This window comes from Miniopterus schreibersii (assembly GCF_964146895.1).
Source record: "Miniopterus schreibersii genome assembly, chromosome: 8".
NCBI classification, from domain to species: Eukaryota; Metazoa; Chordata; class Mammalia; order Chiroptera; family Miniopteridae; genus Miniopterus; species Miniopterus schreibersii.
Genome location: NC_138109.1, coordinates 11,315,797 through 11,332,535, shown reverse-complemented (window position 1 = coordinate 11,332,535; position 16,739 = coordinate 11,315,797). Strand labels below are relative to the sequence as shown.

The 16,739-nt window shown below is 50.1% G+C and overlaps 2 protein-coding genes across 8 annotated transcripts in view; one reads left to right on the top strand and one right to left on the bottom strand.

The window, feature by feature from the left end:
* Window positions 1-10,844, bottom strand: part of EMC1 (ER membrane protein complex subunit 1) — a 28,158-nt gene extending 17,314 nt beyond the window's left edge. The window contains exons 1-13 of one of the 7 annotated variants that reach the window (XR_013999398.1): window positions 10,682-10,813; window positions 8,030-8,154; window positions 7,084-7,149; window positions 6,750-6,843; window positions 5,463-5,591; window positions 4,497-4,623; window positions 3,807-3,956; window positions 3,342-3,509; window positions 2,776-2,847; window positions 2,343-2,405; window positions 1,597-1,719; window positions 740-836; window positions 294-416 (exon numbers count right to left, since the gene is read on the bottom strand). Coding sequence is in view for 5 of the 7 variants with exons in the window: in XM_081145219.1 (XP_081001345.1) it covers window positions 294-416; window positions 740-836; window positions 1,597-1,719; window positions 2,343-2,405; window positions 2,776-2,847; window positions 3,342-3,509; window positions 3,807-3,956; window positions 4,497-4,623; window positions 5,463-5,591; window positions 6,750-6,843; window positions 7,084-7,149; window positions 8,030-8,154; window positions 10,682-10,776 (1,432 nt within the window). In the remaining 2 variants the exon portion in view is untranslated. Of the gene's footprint in view, window positions 1-293; window positions 417-739; window positions 837-1,596; window positions 1,720-2,342; window positions 2,406-2,775; window positions 2,848-3,341; window positions 3,510-3,806; window positions 3,957-4,496; window positions 4,624-5,462; window positions 5,592-6,749; window positions 6,844-7,083; window positions 7,150-8,029; window positions 8,155-10,681 lie in introns of all 7 variants that reach the window. The other 6 variants (XR_013999399.1, XM_081145222.1, XM_081145221.1 and 3 more) reach the window with 6 other exon arrangements.
* On the top strand, window positions 10,820-16,708 carry MRTO4 (MRT4 homolog, ribosome maturation factor). Its single transcript, XM_081145227.1, has 8 exons — window positions 10,820-11,125; window positions 12,871-12,929; window positions 13,755-13,858; window positions 14,534-14,615; window positions 14,905-14,972; window positions 15,234-15,385; window positions 15,778-15,854; window positions 15,966-16,708. Exons 1-8 carry the CDS (start codon window positions 11,098-11,100, stop codon window positions 16,116-16,118), a joined length of 723 nt encoding a protein of 240 aa, XP_081001353.1. The 5' UTR covers window positions 10,820-11,097; the 3' UTR covers window positions 16,119-16,708.
* Window positions 16,709-16,739: the final 31 nt, after the last annotated feature.

Sequence of the window (16,739 nt, the reverse complement as noted above, 5' to 3'; positions counted from 1 at the left end):
TTTCAGGTACTCAGACAATGGTAGCTATTACTACACTAAACTAAGTTTCTTTCCTCAGGGCCTTTCCCTAAAGGGAGTCTGACACCTTTCAGAGAAAAAAACGGGTACATAAACCATGTGACCACAAAGCACTGTAAACTGGTCTCAGAGCGGGTTCAGAGCAGACTGGCAACAGCTGCACCCCGAAAGCCAGGGATGCCGTGAGACAGCATTACCTGTGGTCCAACTAGCAGAACCATTCCCAAAGCCACCCTCTCCAGCAACTCTGCTGGCCCATCCTCTTAGGCTCATACCTGCCTTCTTGCCAAATTCTCCTTCCAGCTCAGCCTGTGCCCCAGTCAGGGGGAGGTCCACCATCTCTAGGCAAACCACCTCTGCCAGCGACTCCTCCCGGCTCCACAACACCGCCTTCCCTGCTGGAGAAACCATGATCACAGAGCTAGGCCCACCCCTTATCTCCCGAAGGGACTCTTGCTGGGTCAGGGATTCCCTGCAGCTCTTATGTCAAAAAGAAACAACAGAGCAAGGGGCTGGATTCTACAGGTCAAGCTAGGAAAGTTCTGTGTCCCAACAAGAATGCTAAGGAATTCCTCAAAAGCAGGAGACGTGCTTTGGAAAAAATATCAGGGTATGCTCAGCATGGCTCTTTTCCAGAAGCCTGTTCATAGCCCCAAACAGAGAGTCTAACTGGAACTAAAGGGTGGGCCTAAAGTAAAGGGGCCGAAGGAGGTCCGCTTACCCAGCTGCTGCAGGAAAAGGAGCAGATGGTCCTCGGTCTGCACCAAGGCCCGGTAGCCCACGGAGTCGTCCTTCTTCAGGAACACCTGGATGTAGAGCTAGGGGCCAAAGAGTCAAGACCACTGCGTCAGTGCCGATTCAAGTGCCTCTCAGTGCACCGGACCCTAAGATCCAAAGCCTGAGGTGTGGTCAGAGGTCCAGGTCATGGCATTATTTTATGTCTAAAGAATACAGCTATTACCTGGACTCCAAAAAGATAACCCGTATTCCTAGAAGCCAACACAACGGTACTAGGCTCGAGCTCTGACCTTCCCATGGAGGAAACCTGAGGAGTCCTTGGGTCCACATCATTCACCATGTGCCAAACACAACCCACTCAGTGAGCAGGAGGACAGGATTAGGCTTCCTGTTTTAGGAACAAAAAGCCCAGCCCAGAAAGGCTGAGGAACACAACTAAATGTGCACAAAGGCCACACCGGGCAGCAACGAGGAATGCCAGCTGCAAGGCTAGTGACCTCTTGCTAGCTCTGTGACTTGGGCCAGAGTCCTGAATCTCTGGACACAATTTCCTATTTGTAATAATCACCTCACAAGACTGCTGGGAGAGTTAAATCAATTAGTGCATACATGAAAAGCTTAGCACGGTGCCTGGCACAGTGACGACTTGGAATGAATGGTACGGCTTTCACTGCTATTCACAGGGACTTATGACAGGTCAGTGGCTCAGCAAGAACCAGAGCCCATGTCCAGAGAGCTCTAATCCAGGACTGAAGGCTGTGATCCGGCCCTGAGGAAAGGGAGCCCTACACTGAGACGCCCAAAAAGCGAAGTCTGAAGACAAAGCTCCCTCCCGCTCACCCGCTCTGGCCGAGTGCCGTTCTGTTCCAGGCTAAAGGTGATAGTGGTGTCGAGCAGCCGCCGACCAGTCTCCACCAAGTAGAGGTTAATGGTGTAGGTCTGGTTGAAGCAAGTCAGCGAGTCCTAGGGGAACAGACAGCACGGATCAACTAGAGGGATCTCCCAAAGCAAAGTTCCCCAAAGGAAGCCCAAGAACCGGGGGCAAATACCCTAGTGAAGGACCCAGGCCAGGAGAGGAAGTATGTGCAAAGGAAGAAAAAAGAAAGCTAAATCCTAAGGCAGAAATAACACACCCAAGTAAATAAATAAAATTACAACCACTGTACTTGTCCAGAAGGACACAGTGCAGTGTAGCAGAGACTGTCCAAAGAGATAGAACAGTCAGCGGGGAAACGACAGACCCTTCGGAAAACTCAGGAGAAAGAGCCGCAGCAGGAACCTGTGTCTCCAGCCAGGGTCCCACGCTCTGCTCCAGTAAAACACAGATTAAAACTCAACTCTACCAGCCAGGAGCCCGGAATAAATGGGGAAACTAAGGCTGAAAGGAGAAAGTGGGTAAGGGCAGATTCTAGAGATTCTACTTCCTAACCTCCCAACTAAAAAGGATCCAGGGAAATATTATCTATACTACTTAGGAAACCCCATTTGAGGCTGGAAACCAGCTCATGGCCCAAGCTGCACCCCCAGCTTCACTGGGTGACCTCCTGGGTCTCTAGGTCTGGCACACTGCCGATGCCACACCCTACCTGTGGACCAGACTTCTCCGAAAAGCTCCCCACTGACCCATCTTCAGAACTGCTAGGTTTCTGCTAGGAAAAGAGAGGGACAGGAGAAAACTGAGCCAAAGGGTCACTTCCCAGTCACCAAAACAAAGCTTTCACCTCTGTGTCTTCTCAGGATTTGGGAGAAGGCAAATCTTAATTTCCCATTCCTGCCCACAAAGCCTATGCAACTCCTAACAATCCAGATGGAAGTGAGGTCCTCATATTAGGGTCCACTCCTGGGGACCAAGCAGGTGTACAGAAAGCTCTATCGATGATGTGAGAACTCAGTTCTCAACAGCCTCCCGCCCCTGGACTCAAAATGACAGGGGAATATGCCCAGACGTTTGGTCCCCTGGGCTCTTGGCAGACACAAGGAAGGAACCCCCCAGTGCTGACTAGTATTCTCAACACTCACCGCTTCATTCCGACAGGTCATAACTGCAGCCACCGTCTTCTCCCCAGTGGTGGCAAAGCTCACCAGGGCAGTCTGGGGGGGAAAAGCAGGGTGTTAGTTCCTAAAGGGGACCTTCACTAGCCAGCAGTCCTCCAGAGAGTCACCTCTGCAGGGAGGTCCCTTGGCCTTGGAGCTGAAAGTACTCCAGCTTCAGAGCGTAACGGCCAGGCCATGGGAGAGCAGAGGAAGGTGCCCCCACAGCCGAAACGGCCTCTCCCCCTCCTCCGACACAGGCACAGGTCGATCCTCAATCCCATGCTGCTTAGTACCTGTGGGAAACTCTAATTAATGTCCCCACTTTCCTGAGGACTCACAGGAAGGTGCCAGTTTTACCCTAAAGATCCTTTATAACTCTTAGAAGAAAAAGTACCCCATTTCCGCTCTAAGGCTAATCCCTCTCAAGCCACTTTTGGAAAGATGTCTTCTATCTTGAGCCAATGCCTCCAGCTTCAAAGGTAGGGATTTCTAGCATCCATGTCCTGGCTAGATCCTCCTGAATCCTAGCGAACCATGTGGCCTGCAGTTACCTGTGGGAAGTTTTTGAGCAGACTCAGGACCCCATGATGGTAGTGCAGCAGAGCATAGTGGCTTGGGGACAACTGCAGGAAGAACTGGGCCCGAGAAGGATCCACTGGGTTAGGTTGTGTGGGAAGGACCCGGGGTTGGAATCCACTCGCAAATTCTAAGTCGAGAGACTGGGAAGCAAGAAGGAGGGTTAGGGCTAGAAGCTGAGAAGTCCGTTTTCCATCCCAAGCTTGCACCCTCTGTCCCACTTTGCCAATGAAAGCCATATGGCATGTGGCTCCTGAAGTTCCTATTCAGGTTCGCCAAAGAGGAGAGTGGCCCACTTCCCCTTTCATCAGTTCAGCCAGAGGCCTGCCTTCTCTCAACAGCTGCCAAGGCTCAGGAAGGAAGCAGGACACTGGAAGAAAGACTCTTCAAAGCAGTGAAGGCTGTGCCTCAGGCCAGGGGAAGCAGCGCTGGTGTCTCACCTGCAGTGGGATCTGCCTCAACTCCCACTCTGTCTCCAGGGCCAAGGTCTGGAGGGACCGTGAGCTGGAGTCAGGGCACACCAGGACAGCCTCATCAACCACACCACAGGCTCCGGTGAGACTTTGCAGCCAGGGAGTTGAAACCCTGACCTACAGGAAAGATATCATAACAGAAGGCCCATGAAGATTTTTACACTTCCCTCTCAGCTCATCATCAATGTCACCACCAGATTCCACTGGGGAGGCCTAACTATAAGGCTCTTTACGGTTGATTCCAAAGGAGCTCTTCCTGTCCCCCAGCCTCCCAAAAGCTCCAAAGCCAGAGAAAAATCCCAATTTTCTTTCTAGTTACTAGAAAGACATACTAGATTATTTTTAATACCTAACACTTCAGATAAGCATTCGCTTACTGTATTTGTCACATGTGGCTTCTCTATTATTATTTTACAAGATACTTGTAAGCAACAAATAGATCTATGCAATTTTTTTAGCCACCCTGGGAGAGCGTTATATATGAATGCAAGAGCTATAAATAAATACTTGATGAGGAGAAGGCAGCCTCCAAGTGACTAGAATCAGGGACCTTAAATGGCTCAGCCAGCTGAGTTCCCTGGTCCTAGTGCAAGGAAGGGTTCTATCTGTCCCCTTCCTCAACTCACAAGGCTCCTTGAGGCAGACGCCTGACCATACCTGTTGCATGATCTCTCCATCTTCCACATTAAACTTGACAATGTTCACGTGGCTGAAGGGAACAACACCGAGGGCCCACACCACCCCAGAGCCGTAGGAATACACCATCTGGTAATGGATGCTGTCACTAAGAGAGAGGAGAAAAAGCAGGGAGCAACAGCCTGAGCCACAGGACAGGGGTCCTCCAGAAGCAGGCTGCCAGGTCCTTAGCCAGCGTCATAAAATATCAGTTCCCAAATAGGTTTTGTTTGGTTCACACAGTTCTTCTTTATTATTTTTATTAGTCGTCCACATTCAGAATTGAGATTTTATGTGTAAAAACCAGATTTCTAGCTTTTCTTAAAAAAGATGTGGCAACACTAGGCATCCCTGCATGCCTATAGGGCACTTATCAGCTGAGTAAGGCTGCCCCCTTGAGGAAGGCCAGGCACACTGCAGTTCCCAAGAATCCCCAACGACTCTGCTATCCATGCACTTGGCCCCACAGGAATCTGACTTTTGGGTCCAGCCTTAGGTGGTCTAAGTAGATCCTTTCCTTTCCTCCCTCCCTCCTGTTTCTTCCCAGCTTCAATGCTTCCCACCACCAGGACCTCTGGAAACCACCTCAAGCTCCTAAGCTCCTGCCCTGGGCCTTCTTGAGTTGTTATAATTCTTAATATGAAAGGCTCAGTCTGACTCGAACTAGAAGTCCAAGAGCCAAAAGTAGTATGACCATGAGCGAGAGAGCCACTCCCCTTGCTTGACTGGCTCTCATGCCCAGTTTGAGAGTTTTCTCCTCACTGCAATGGAAACTCCAGAGGTAGCACAGCCTTTGAGTTCAGGCCTAGATCTAGTGAGCCCAACACACTATGCCTGATGCCAATGTAAGGTAAGCTGGGCCAAAGCAAATGCTTCCACTCTAAAGGAGAGAGGGGCTTGTAGAGAGCAGAACCAGGCAGCCATCACCTGGTGGGAAGGCAGCCTTACCTTTCTGGGAGATGCTCCACCCACTTTAGGTGCCCACTGGAGAGGTGATGGAGGGCAAGAGTGGTCTTCTTCAGGACTGCAATGTACCGCACTGACTCTTGCAGGCCTACCAGGCCGAGTGCCTGGAAACTGAGCACAGGGACTGGGTGAGCACTGCCCAGCGCATCCAGAGCCTCAAGCTAGAGGAAACGATATGGGACACTACTACTGCAGCTGGGTAGGTAAGAAAATAGGTGTTGGGGTCCAACACATCTGGATGATCCTAAGCCCGGTGCTGCCTCTGGTTAGGTGACTTGGAGACTGCACTTTGAACCACTAGGCTACACTGCTTCCCTCAGGCTCTGAGTCTCCTAAGAGTTGTTCCCTCCTTTCCCTGGGACTTCACAGCAACCAGGCCAACCCTCCACCATGGCACCCATCAGAAAGTACTGTCATTATTGGGCTACATGCCTGCCTCCCCCAACTGAAATGACTTCCTTGATGACAGAAACTAACTCACAGTCACATGCATGTTCCCACTGCCTGGGGGCTCCCCAAGTGCTTACCAAATAAATGACTACCAGGTGTATAGGCTAATGCAAATGATCTTATCATCTAGACTTTAGCCAGGATGTAACAGTGCTTTGAGCTGTTCTCTAAACAGAATTAAAATACTGAAAACTTTATATTATGTCATTGTATCTACAACACTGCAAAGCTCTCAAGTCATGGTAAGACTAGGAAAAGCAGTTAAGTACAGTAAACACTGCATCTAGCTCAAAGCTCTGCATCTGACAGGTGCTCAATAAATGCTGGCTGAGGAAACACATGTGTTCCATAACCTCAAAAATATCAAGCCCTGGCTGGTGTGGCTCAATTGGCTGGAGCATCATCCCATACACCAAAAGATAGTGGGTTTGCCCGGCCTGCGAGGCTCGGCAGTTGAGCATCGACCTAGGATCCAGGAAATCAAGGTTTGATTCCCGGTCAGGGCACATGTCCAGGTTGCAGGCTCCATCCCCAGTGGGGGGTATGCAGGAGGCAGCCAATCCATGACTCTCTCATCATTGATGTTTCTATCTCTCTCTCTCTCCCTCTCCCTTCCTCTCTCTGAAATCAATAAAGATATATTTTCTTAAAAATATACACAAACAAAAAAAACATCAAAAATTGGGTGTTTAATGCTCATTGGCTCTGTAGTTGTCCCTGGGAAAAAGCCAAAAGGCCCAGAGTTGCTGTCCATGCAGATCTGTGTTCCAGCAAAGCCCTGAACCAAGCCCAGATGAAATATAGCTTCTCCCCCTCTACCTGCCACTGTCCAAGGTAATCTCCCAGTTGAGGCCCCCTATGTTAGTCTCCCAGGAACGCATGATCCGGCCTCCACTGGACACAGTGATTGCATCTGGAAAAGAAAAGTCCATAGTGACATCATCTCCCAAACTGGAGCTCTGTAGCCTCCTAGGGCCTGTCAAAGGTAGCCTCACCTCTGATACATGAGTGCAAATAAGAACTATGTGCATACCTGTTCTTTCTTGTGGGGAATACTTCTTCTTCTTTCCCTACCAGACCCTGTGCAAGGGAGAAACCAAGGAATGGGGAGAGGGAGCCGACACCATGATAGAAACAAAGCAGGACTGCTTACCCTGTCCGTACAGCAGCATGGCATCCACTGCCCCTTCCGCTGTGCCCTTGTCAACATGGCGCCACACTGAGGGACATGAGAGCCAGACATTACTACAAGATAAAGAGAGGCACCCAAGAAAGAAGACAGGTGGGAGAAAACAAAAGAGGTCTGCGTTTGCATAGCGGTGCCCAATTTTATTTCAAGGGAGGGAAGGACTATAGTGAAATGGCAATGATCCACTCCACTCACTGGGTAATGGGGGGAGGAGGGACTGAGAGGAGCCGCTACTGCCCCAGTCTAAGGTCTCTGCACTTCCCACCTCTGCTACCACCCACCAAACATGCAAATGAACAATGACAAAATTAACAAAATCCATGTGATTCGCAAAAAAAATAGTGGTTACAAATTACATATCCATGATTTTAGTGCCTAAAAACATCCATAAAAGCAGTACAAGTAACTGGTAGGGGGACAATCCAAACCTTTAGTGCAAAATAGAGTAATGTGTTTTTTTGCAGCAACATCTAATTTAAAAATACTCAGGATGCCCGGCCAGGTGTGGCTCAGCAGTTGAGCATCAACCTAGGATCCAGGAGATAAGGGTTCGATTCCCAGTCAGGGCACATGCCCAGGGTGCGGGCTAGGCAGCCGATCAATGACTCTCTCATCATTGATGTTTCTATCTCTCTCTCTCCCCCTCCTTTCCTCTCTCTGAAATCAATAAAGATATGTTTAAAAAAAAATACTCAGGATTTGGGCTCAGGGAAAAAACAAAGGCCAATTACAGGAATATATTAAATGACAAAGACTAAAAAAAAATGTTAGAATCCAGTAAGAGATGCATCTTTTGGCCAACTTGTCCCTAATCTGGGAACCAGCCAGACTTCCCAAGCCACAGACCATTCTGGATACACTATGGTCAGCCATTCCACCCCAAGCTAACCACCCTACACAATTCACTCACAGATCTCCCCAGTCCGAGAATTTAATGCTGCAATCACATTCTTCTCTGTGGCCACAACCAACTTCTTGGATCCAGGGGAAAATTCCAAGGAGGCAAATTTGAGCTTCCCAACATACTGCTGTCTCCTAAAGAAAAGGGAAATGTGAGCAGCCAAAACCATCACTGCACAAAATGCTTTGGAAAAAGACAACTGCACAAACACAGGTTATCACTGTCGGTACCTATCTTAGGATGTAGGAGAAATGTTTGTTAATGGGAGAGCTGAACTAACACAAGATTTCTATGCAATGTAGTCAGAAGCAAAGGGAACAAGAAAATACCTAATAGATGAGAAATACAAGCCTTCCTTCTAAATGTAAGCACATATTTATCTCAAGATAAGCGACACCCAAAAGAGCACCTGGCCTAAATCCCACTGGAACAAACATTACAGTCCTCTCTGTACTCATTAATAGTGGGATTAGGCACTCACACCACACATGAGAGAAGAGACACAAACCCTGTTGTCCATGAACATACAATCCAACTTTCCCTTCTACTTTCACTGACCTCTGGAGAAAAAAGTTATGCAAACTTTCCCAACAAAACTCCTTTGTGCTCTACAGTCTTTTCTAGCCTGCACCATGTTCAGGATCCATTTGACCCACTACTCATACCTTCTTGGGACTATACATATCTCATCACTTTCAACACTCTTACCTAAGCATAAAGAGAATGTAACTAGCTTCGTATGGCAGACTACCAAGTACACAGGAGGTGCCTGCACATTGCTGTTAATGAAAAAGTACTACATTCTCTGACAGAGTGGTGAAGGCCAGGGGAAGAGTGATGGGGGCTGGGTGAATGTGGGCAAAGACAGGGGAAATGGGAAATATCTGTAATAGTGTCAGCAATAAAAAAAAGTACTGCACTCTCCAGCAAATTAATCGCATATGATGCTTACACTGAATTTATCTTGTCATGATTTGGTCTAATTTTTTTTGTTTTAAGAAGAAACTAAGCTGGTAGTGGAGAGAGGCTTATATTACATTTGACAGTTTCTACCAGTATTTCCACATACTTTATTCTCACTGTATCCAACGAACACTCCATGAAGTACGTGGGACAATTATTACTCTCATTTTACAGGTAAGTAAATCAAAGTCCACTGAAGTCATCTAATTACTGTCAGAACTAGAATGCAAAACTAAGGCCTTCTGACTCTAAATTCCATGCTCTCTTTTAAAATACTGTTATCTGGACTATAAAAAGAATGCCTGCTCATTGTAGAAATGTGAAAAATACATAGAAGTATTAAAAAGAAAATAAGAAATGCCCCCAAATAACCACCATAAACTTACTAATGTTTTGGTATATTTCCTTCTGTTTATTTTTCAACTTGTAAATTGCATATGCCTAGTATTCTGCTAAATTGGAATCATACATATTGTATTATGAGTGTTTGCCCTGTCTTTAAAAAAATATCATTATGTTGCATTTGTCAAGCCTTCTTATATCACACAGCAGGTCCTCCAATAACATCATTCCAATTTAACAATTTGCCATAGGGACTTAACTCTTGCTTATATCAATTGGCCTATGGGAAAACTGGTCTTGATGTATGTTGTTCTGTTTAAAATTGCAGAATGTACTGATGATGTTAAGTGAAGACTTACTGTATATCTGCCCCATGAGCTCCTTCACATCTCCGTATCCACAGCACCCAGAACCACCACTGACCCACTACAGGCACTCAACAAATAGGTGAGTTACTTTGCCTGATACAGAAAAGACTTCATAGAGGAGATATCTGAGCTGGGCTCTGAAGGTTGAAATATTCCCTGAATAGTAATAATAATGGGCAACATTTACTGATCACACCCAATGAGCCAAGCATTGTGCTAATTTAAGGAAATGATCTCCTCCATCCTTACAACTGCTGGAGGAGGTGATGGATTAGTATTAGTAAACCACTTTACAGATAAAGAACACACGGCACAGAGTGGCTAAGTCACTTTCCCAAGATCACACAACCCTTAAATGGCAAAACTGAGATTCAAACAAAAACAATGGGAATCCAGGGCCTTAAAGAAAAAGGAGGGGTATGAGGAGGGGGGCGAGTGAACCGCACCTCCAGGAATGGCACCTCCTGGCAGATGTGAGACTTGCTCGGGCCTCTTCAGAGGCCAGAGCTGGGCTGGGCTGGAAGGGAGAGGAAAGAGGGCTCAGTATAGGACTTATAACAACACCCAACGTCCTGTTCACATGCTCGAGATGCCAGTCCGAGGAGGCATGAGAGTTCACTGCGGGCCGTCGGCCTCTGGCGCGCAGATCAGAAGCCCGACAGTCACGGAGAAGCGGCCCGACCGGGAGGAGGGGACGGCGATCTCCGACCCGAACCCCACGCGCGCGGCAATGTCACCGGCCTGCGACCTGTACAGTCACGCGGGGCGGCTCAGAGGCACCCCCAACGTTTGGTTTAAGGCTCTGCTGTCACCCCCTTAAAACTTCACTTCTGATAAGGGGTCCCACACTTTCTTTTGGCACTGGGCCCCGCAAGCTCTGTAGCCTAGCGGGTCCTGCTGCCTGATAACCCCCTCCCTTCAGCAAGGAGAAGACAGGGACCGGGGAAATAGCCACATCTTTCCCGTAGGGGCGCGCGCACGTACGCACCAATCAAACTTGCCCACTTGGTCTTCGTAGACCGCAGCAGCAGGGACAAGCAGGGCAGCCCAGAGCCAGACTCGGGAAGCCGCCGCCACCGCCATGATGGGAGCCCGGGCCCCGCCCGCCGCCGGCCCGGCATGCACCGCGCCGCAGGCGCTGTATCCGCGGAACCAGCGAGTTGGGACCACGCGCAAAGCCCTCGGTGGGGCGCGCAGGACTCGGGGGGGATCCCCGGACGCGTGACAAGTGGCCCTGGAGACGTGGGGAAGAGTGCAGGTGGCGGCCGCCGGAGAGAGGCCGGACGCAGCGCAGATTGGGTCAGGCACCGTCGAGGACAGCTCCCGAGGGCTGTCCCAGAGGCCCCCGCGCCGCCGGGGTCCTAACAGGCAACACCGCCTTCCGCCGCACGTGTCCGCAGAGCGATGCCCAAGTCCAAGCGCGACAAGAAAGGTGGGCAAAAGGGATATTGGGACCCAGCGGGGAGCTCCGCTTGCTGGGTGCCGGCTGTGATGGGGGCTGTGGGGGCACGGAATGGGACGCCCAGACCTCCGCGAAGAGCTCCGCGGGGTCGCTGCTAGCCGGCGGCGGGAGCACCTCTGGGGCGTAAGGAGCATCCGAGGGGGCTGGAGCCTGTCTGGGGCAAGGGAGCGGAGACGGTTTTGCCCGGCCTCGAGTGTTCTTTCAAGGCCTGCTGGACTGCGCCCGATCTCGCCTTGGTGCACCTTTTCCACCTCAGTCCATCTCCCTTAGCTTTCTCCTCTCCCTCCATCCTGTCCGCGCTAAGAAATCGTTCCTGACTATGGCGGCCTTTCTCACCCCAGCTGTTTAGCACATTCACTGCAATAGTTAGGGGCCTGGCACTGTCTAAGCATAGGTGGATACGGCGGTTACAACAAGGAAGGCCTAGAGCCCTCGCTGAGCTTAACGTTTTAGTCACGGGAAATACCCCCCCCCCCCCCGTAATACCAAAAACCCAGTAACTAATGTCAGTCATGACTCCCACGGAGCAAAAGTGAAAGAAGTGATGTTTTGTGTAATGTGACCAGAGAAGGGCTCTCTGATGAGGTGGCAAATGGGCATAAACTTGAAGGAAGTGAACAACCCACGGAGTTGCCTGGATAATGGTGTTCCAAAGAGAGGAAACAAAAGGGCAGAGGCTGACATGAGGGCATGTTTGAAAGGTCCTGGGACCAGAGGCTGGTGTGAGCAAAGAGGGGGAGGCGAGAGTGGGCGGGGCTTTTAAGACCTCTGCAAGGAATTACCTTTTACATCCAGGTGAGATGTGTAGCTATTGAGAGCTTGAGCAGAGGAATGACATGATTTGACTTTCGTTTTAAGAGATTACCCTAGTTGCCTTGTTGAGAATGGACTGGGCAGAGTGGAGGCAAGGATGGAAGCAGCAAGACCAGCAGTAATCCAAGACAGGATGATGCTGGGTTTGTTCACAGTTGTAGCAGTGAAAAGGATCGAAAGTGGATCATTGTGTTTTGTTTCCCCTCCTGTGTTTCATTTTCCCCTGACCGGTGGGATTACCTTTCGGTATGTGTGCCTCTGAAGAGGAACCAAGTCCCAATCAGGATTAATAAGAGGCAGCCTCTTCCTGGGGGAACCCTGGGCTTTGCATTTGATGCTCTGTTAAGTGTCTGTGGGTTCTGTGGGGGGATCCGTGATGACATCCGGCAAATGCCAAACCCTTCTGGGTAAGGGGCCATTTGGGCCCCAGCTTTTGTTACAGTAGGAGTGCTTCTCTCTCCCCAAAGTGGCATTGCTGCATCCATGAGTCCAAACTGCAAAGATGTAGCAGAGGAGATGAATGATGAGCCCCCCCCCCTCCCTCTGACTCATTCATTTCACAGCAGAGGCCAGCCATAGATGGTCTCTGTGCACCTGCCTCAGCCACCAGGCTAGGTCTTCCACTGAAAGCACTTTGGGAGCACGAACAAGCCATACCACCACACCTCAGAACCGAATTCTAGCTTAAACTAAGAGGAGGGAAGGAATATCTAGTTTGTCTGCATAACAGGAACTATATCAAAAGATCTTCAGGGTCAAGAATGACAGTAGGTAGGCACTCAGGATTCTGGCAATAGCTTTACTGCCTCTCCCCATACTGGCTTGGTCCAGCCAAGAAGAAAATGAGTCTCCAGGACATCCAGCTTTGTCTCATCATGTTTCCTGTTTCTTTTTTGTGTTAGTTTCCTTAACCAAAACTGCTAAGAAAGGCTTGGAACTGAAACAGAACCTGATAGAAGAGGTAAGAGCTTGTTCTTTTTATTTCTCCAGACCTTGTATTTGGTTTATAAATGTAGGCATAGGATTGTATGTTAGGAAAACATACTGTTTAAAACAAGAAAAGGCTGCTGGTCTAGCCCTTTTCCTTCAGTGGCAGGAAAACTCCCATAGTAATGATTTCCAGCTTTGATTGAGCTCTTACTCTATGCCCTGCACAGGGCTGTGTTCCACATGTATCATTCCACTCCATCCTTACATAGGAGGTGATGTTATAACTGTTTTGCGGTTGGGTAACAAGCTTACAGAGATTTGTTAGTCTGCCTGATGTCAAAAAGCTGGGAGCTTCCAGATGTGGGTAAATGCACCACCTCACTGTTTGCACTGCTTCGGGGCTGCAAGCAGGGTGAGAAGGGTGTCTTCTCCTGCACAAAGATTCTATTTCCTTGAGACCACCTCATCATGGCTGCGGCCAGCAATGTGGGCAGAGCAGGGCTGGTGAGCCACCTCCCTTTAAGAGTAAATAATGAGGCTTCATGTGTTTCATTTAGTAGGCGACTTTCTAGTGCAACTGAGTGTTTTTAGGTTGTCGACTATTAAGGAACAAAACAGAGAAGCAGCCACAGGTAAGTCAGAAACCTGGAGAGGCTGTGGGATCTTGACCCATGGCTCAGCTTCCCCTACACTTGGAGGTCATGCCTGCTTTGCCCCAGAGATCCTGGCTTAGAGGCCTCCAGCCCTAAACTTTCATTAGTGAGGGACTAGAGCATATTCTTTCCCATCTGAGGCCCAGGTGTTGAGCAATCTGTGGTGCCCCTGGAACTTCAGAGCCCCATGAATTGTTCCACAGCTTCGGAAATGTGTGGACACGTACAAGCACCTTTTCATCTTCTCCGTGGCCAACATGAGGAACAGCAAATTGAAGGACATCCGGAGTGCCTGGAAGCACAGCCGGTGAGCAGGCAGAGGGCAGCGCCCTTTGAGTGCTTTCAGAGCCCAGAGGCAGTTATTGACTCTTGGTCACCTGGGTCACAGATGGTGTCTTAAGGACAAAGTGCCGTGCCCCACTGAAGGGCACTTTCTGTTCCAGCTGGTCTCGCTCTGAGCTCCTTGGGGGGCAGGGCTTGGTGGTTGCTCAGGGAGTTTGAGCATTGACCCCCTTCAGGAGGAGGGGCTCCCTCACCCCTAGGGTCTGATCTTTTTAGGAACACTCTATCAGTTTTAGGTCAGGATGTGCTGTGGTATGCAACAGGGACCCTGCAGCAGGCTGTACAAGCCATGTGGCAAGCACCTGTCCTTGGGCTGGAATTGTGAAAGTGCGGATGATGACTGGTCACCTACAGTTGCACTAGCTCTGGTTCAGACCATTAAACAGGCCTCTTCCATACATTCAGACAGGGCAGGCAGATTATCACATAACATTCATGGTGGGCTGATAGAATTATTGTGAATTTCGGGTTTATAGGCAGGAAAGTAGTGAAAAGGACCCTGGGCTGTAGACGGTGGGCAGGGCTCCATGGAAGAAGTGAGAGCCTCTGGCCACATCTCCAGCTACTAGAGCTGGTCTGCACTTAACTAGGGGAGCGCGGGGCAGGCCACCTCCTTCACAGACCCCTCTTCTCTCTGTAGGATGTTCTTTGGCAAAAACAAAGTGATGATGGTGGCCTTAGGTCGAAGCCCATCTGATGAGTACAAAGACAACCTGCATCAGGTGAGCCTCGGGCCCTCACGAGGAGGGCCAAGGCCAAGCCACCTTCTCTCCTGCTGTTCTGTGACACACCAGCTGGCCGGCCTGCCTGGGGCTCGGGGAAAGCAAGGTCTGGCTTAAAGCTCCGGTTCTCCTTCAACCTCCAACCCAGAGAGTAGATCCCCCACACACATGCAGCTGCAACCATCAAAAATGCCTCCGGATGTTGCAAATGTAGAGGGTGGGGGTCAAAATTGTCCCCAGTTGAAAACCACTGTTCTAATGTGACCGATGGATGCACTTTCGTTTTTAGGTCAGCAAGAAGTTGAGGGGTGAAGTTGGTCTCCTTTTCACCAATCGTACTAAAGAGGAAGTAAACGAGTGAGTGTTTTTGAGGAGTGGGGGGGAAGAAAGGTTGGTGAGGACTCTGGGGAAGGAATCCAGGGACTCTGTACAGTGGAGACATCAAGAACTGGCTCCTGGGACCTGTTACTGAGCCTTTATTCCCAGCACAGTGCTCCAAGCCAGCTGCTGCCAGCAGCTGAGATGAACCCAGAGGGGAGACACCAGGGGAACCTGACTTCAGGTGGGCCGGTGGGCCAGTCAGGAACCTCCCCTCCAGCCCCTTCTTGTTCCCCTAAGGTGGTTCACGAAGTACGCAGAAATGGACTATGCTCGTGCTGGAAACAAAGCAACGTTCACCGTGACCCTGGACCCAGGGCCCCTGGAGCAGTTCCCCCACTCCATGGAGCCACAACTGAGGCAGTTGGGCCTGCCTACTGCCCTCAAGAGAGGTACAGGGAGGTCCCTGGAGCTGAAAGGTCACAGCTGAGTGGCCAAGAGCACAGGCTTCCAAACCCAACAGGCCTCCTTTCTGGCTGAGCAGGTTATTTCTACCAGCTTCCATTTTCTCATGAGAATGGGGGACTAAGAGTGCCCACCTCATGCTTGGGGTGAATGTGGACAGTAACTTACAGCCAGGATGCAACACTTAAGGGACAGTGGGGGAGGCTGTCAGCTGTCACTACTCCAAATACGCCGCAGGCCACTGACACTGCTGAGTAATCCATGCCCCAGTGTGTGCTGGAGTGGGGAGGACAGGTGGGCAAGCAAATTCCTCCCAACTCTGGGCAGCAGACAGAAAGCTCTGCCAGAAGTAACTGCTTGCTGCCCCCCTTCTCCGCAGGTGTGGTGACCCTGCTGTCCGACTATGAAGTGTGCAAGGAGGGTGATGTGCTGACACCAGAGCAGGCCCGCATCCTGGTAAGTTCGGCCCGGCTCCTCCTAGCAGTCTGCAGGCTGGGGCAGGAGGGGCCACAGTGACTCCGGATCACACCTGCTCTTCCTGACTCTTAGTTCCTTCGTCTCTTACAGAAGCTTTTCGGATATGAGATGGCTGAATTCAAGGTGACTATCAAATACATGTGGGATGCACAGTCCAGAAGGTTCCAACAGATGGAAGATGACTTGCCAGAGAGTGCGCCTGAGTCGACAGAAGAATCAGAGGATGACGACGATGACTGCTGATAGGCAAGCAGGACTGAGGGCCTCTGGCTAGGTCCGGGTGTCATATTGACTATCTGGACTGCCACCGCCCCTCTTGGCGGAGCAGCTATTTATCTTGCTGTGGAAGACAAATGAGGGCTATAGGGACAGACTTTTCCTACAAAGAATAAAACTATCTGCAGGGTGTCTCCGTGTAGATGGAAAAAGGAACTTTTCTCAGAAAAAAAAGGCCTTTGGGTTTGGGCTTTTGTTTGGATTCCTAGGGTTCCTTTCGTTCACCTCGTGAGTCAGCTTCCAGCACTGGTTCCTGCATGACCACTGTCCCCAGAAGACAGAAGATCAACTACAGGGCTTCTCTTCAGTGGCCCTCAATGCCCTTGCTTGAAATGGGGATTTGCTGAGAAAAACAGGCACCCTGGCTCTGGCCGGTGTGGCTCAGTTGGTTGAGCATAGTCTCACGAAGTGAGAGGTCACTGGGTGGATTCCCAGTCAGGGCACATGCCGGGGTTGCAGGCTGGATCTCCAGTAGGGGTCGTGCAGGAGGCAGCCCGTCAATGATTCTTTCCCTGTCCCTTCTTCTCTCTAAATTCAATAAAAACATATTAAAAGCAGGCACCCTGGCTGCCCTTCCTCGCCCTCCAC

What these genes read in the sequence shown, in the direction of transcription:
- MRTO4 (XM_081145227.1), top strand. Translation starts at nt 11,098, where the DNA reads ATGCCCAAGTCCAAGCGCGACAAGAAAG. An exon ending in AACAGAACCTGATAGAAGAG is followed by an intron (nt 12,930 to 13,754) that starts GTAAGAGCTTGT and finishes ATTGTTCCACAG; the next exon opens with CTTCGGAAATGTGTGGACAC. An exon ending in CAGAGCAGGCCCGCATCCTG is followed by an intron (nt 15,855 to 15,965) that starts GTAAGTTCGGCC and finishes CGTCTCTTACAG; the next exon opens with AAGCTTTTCGGATATGAGAT.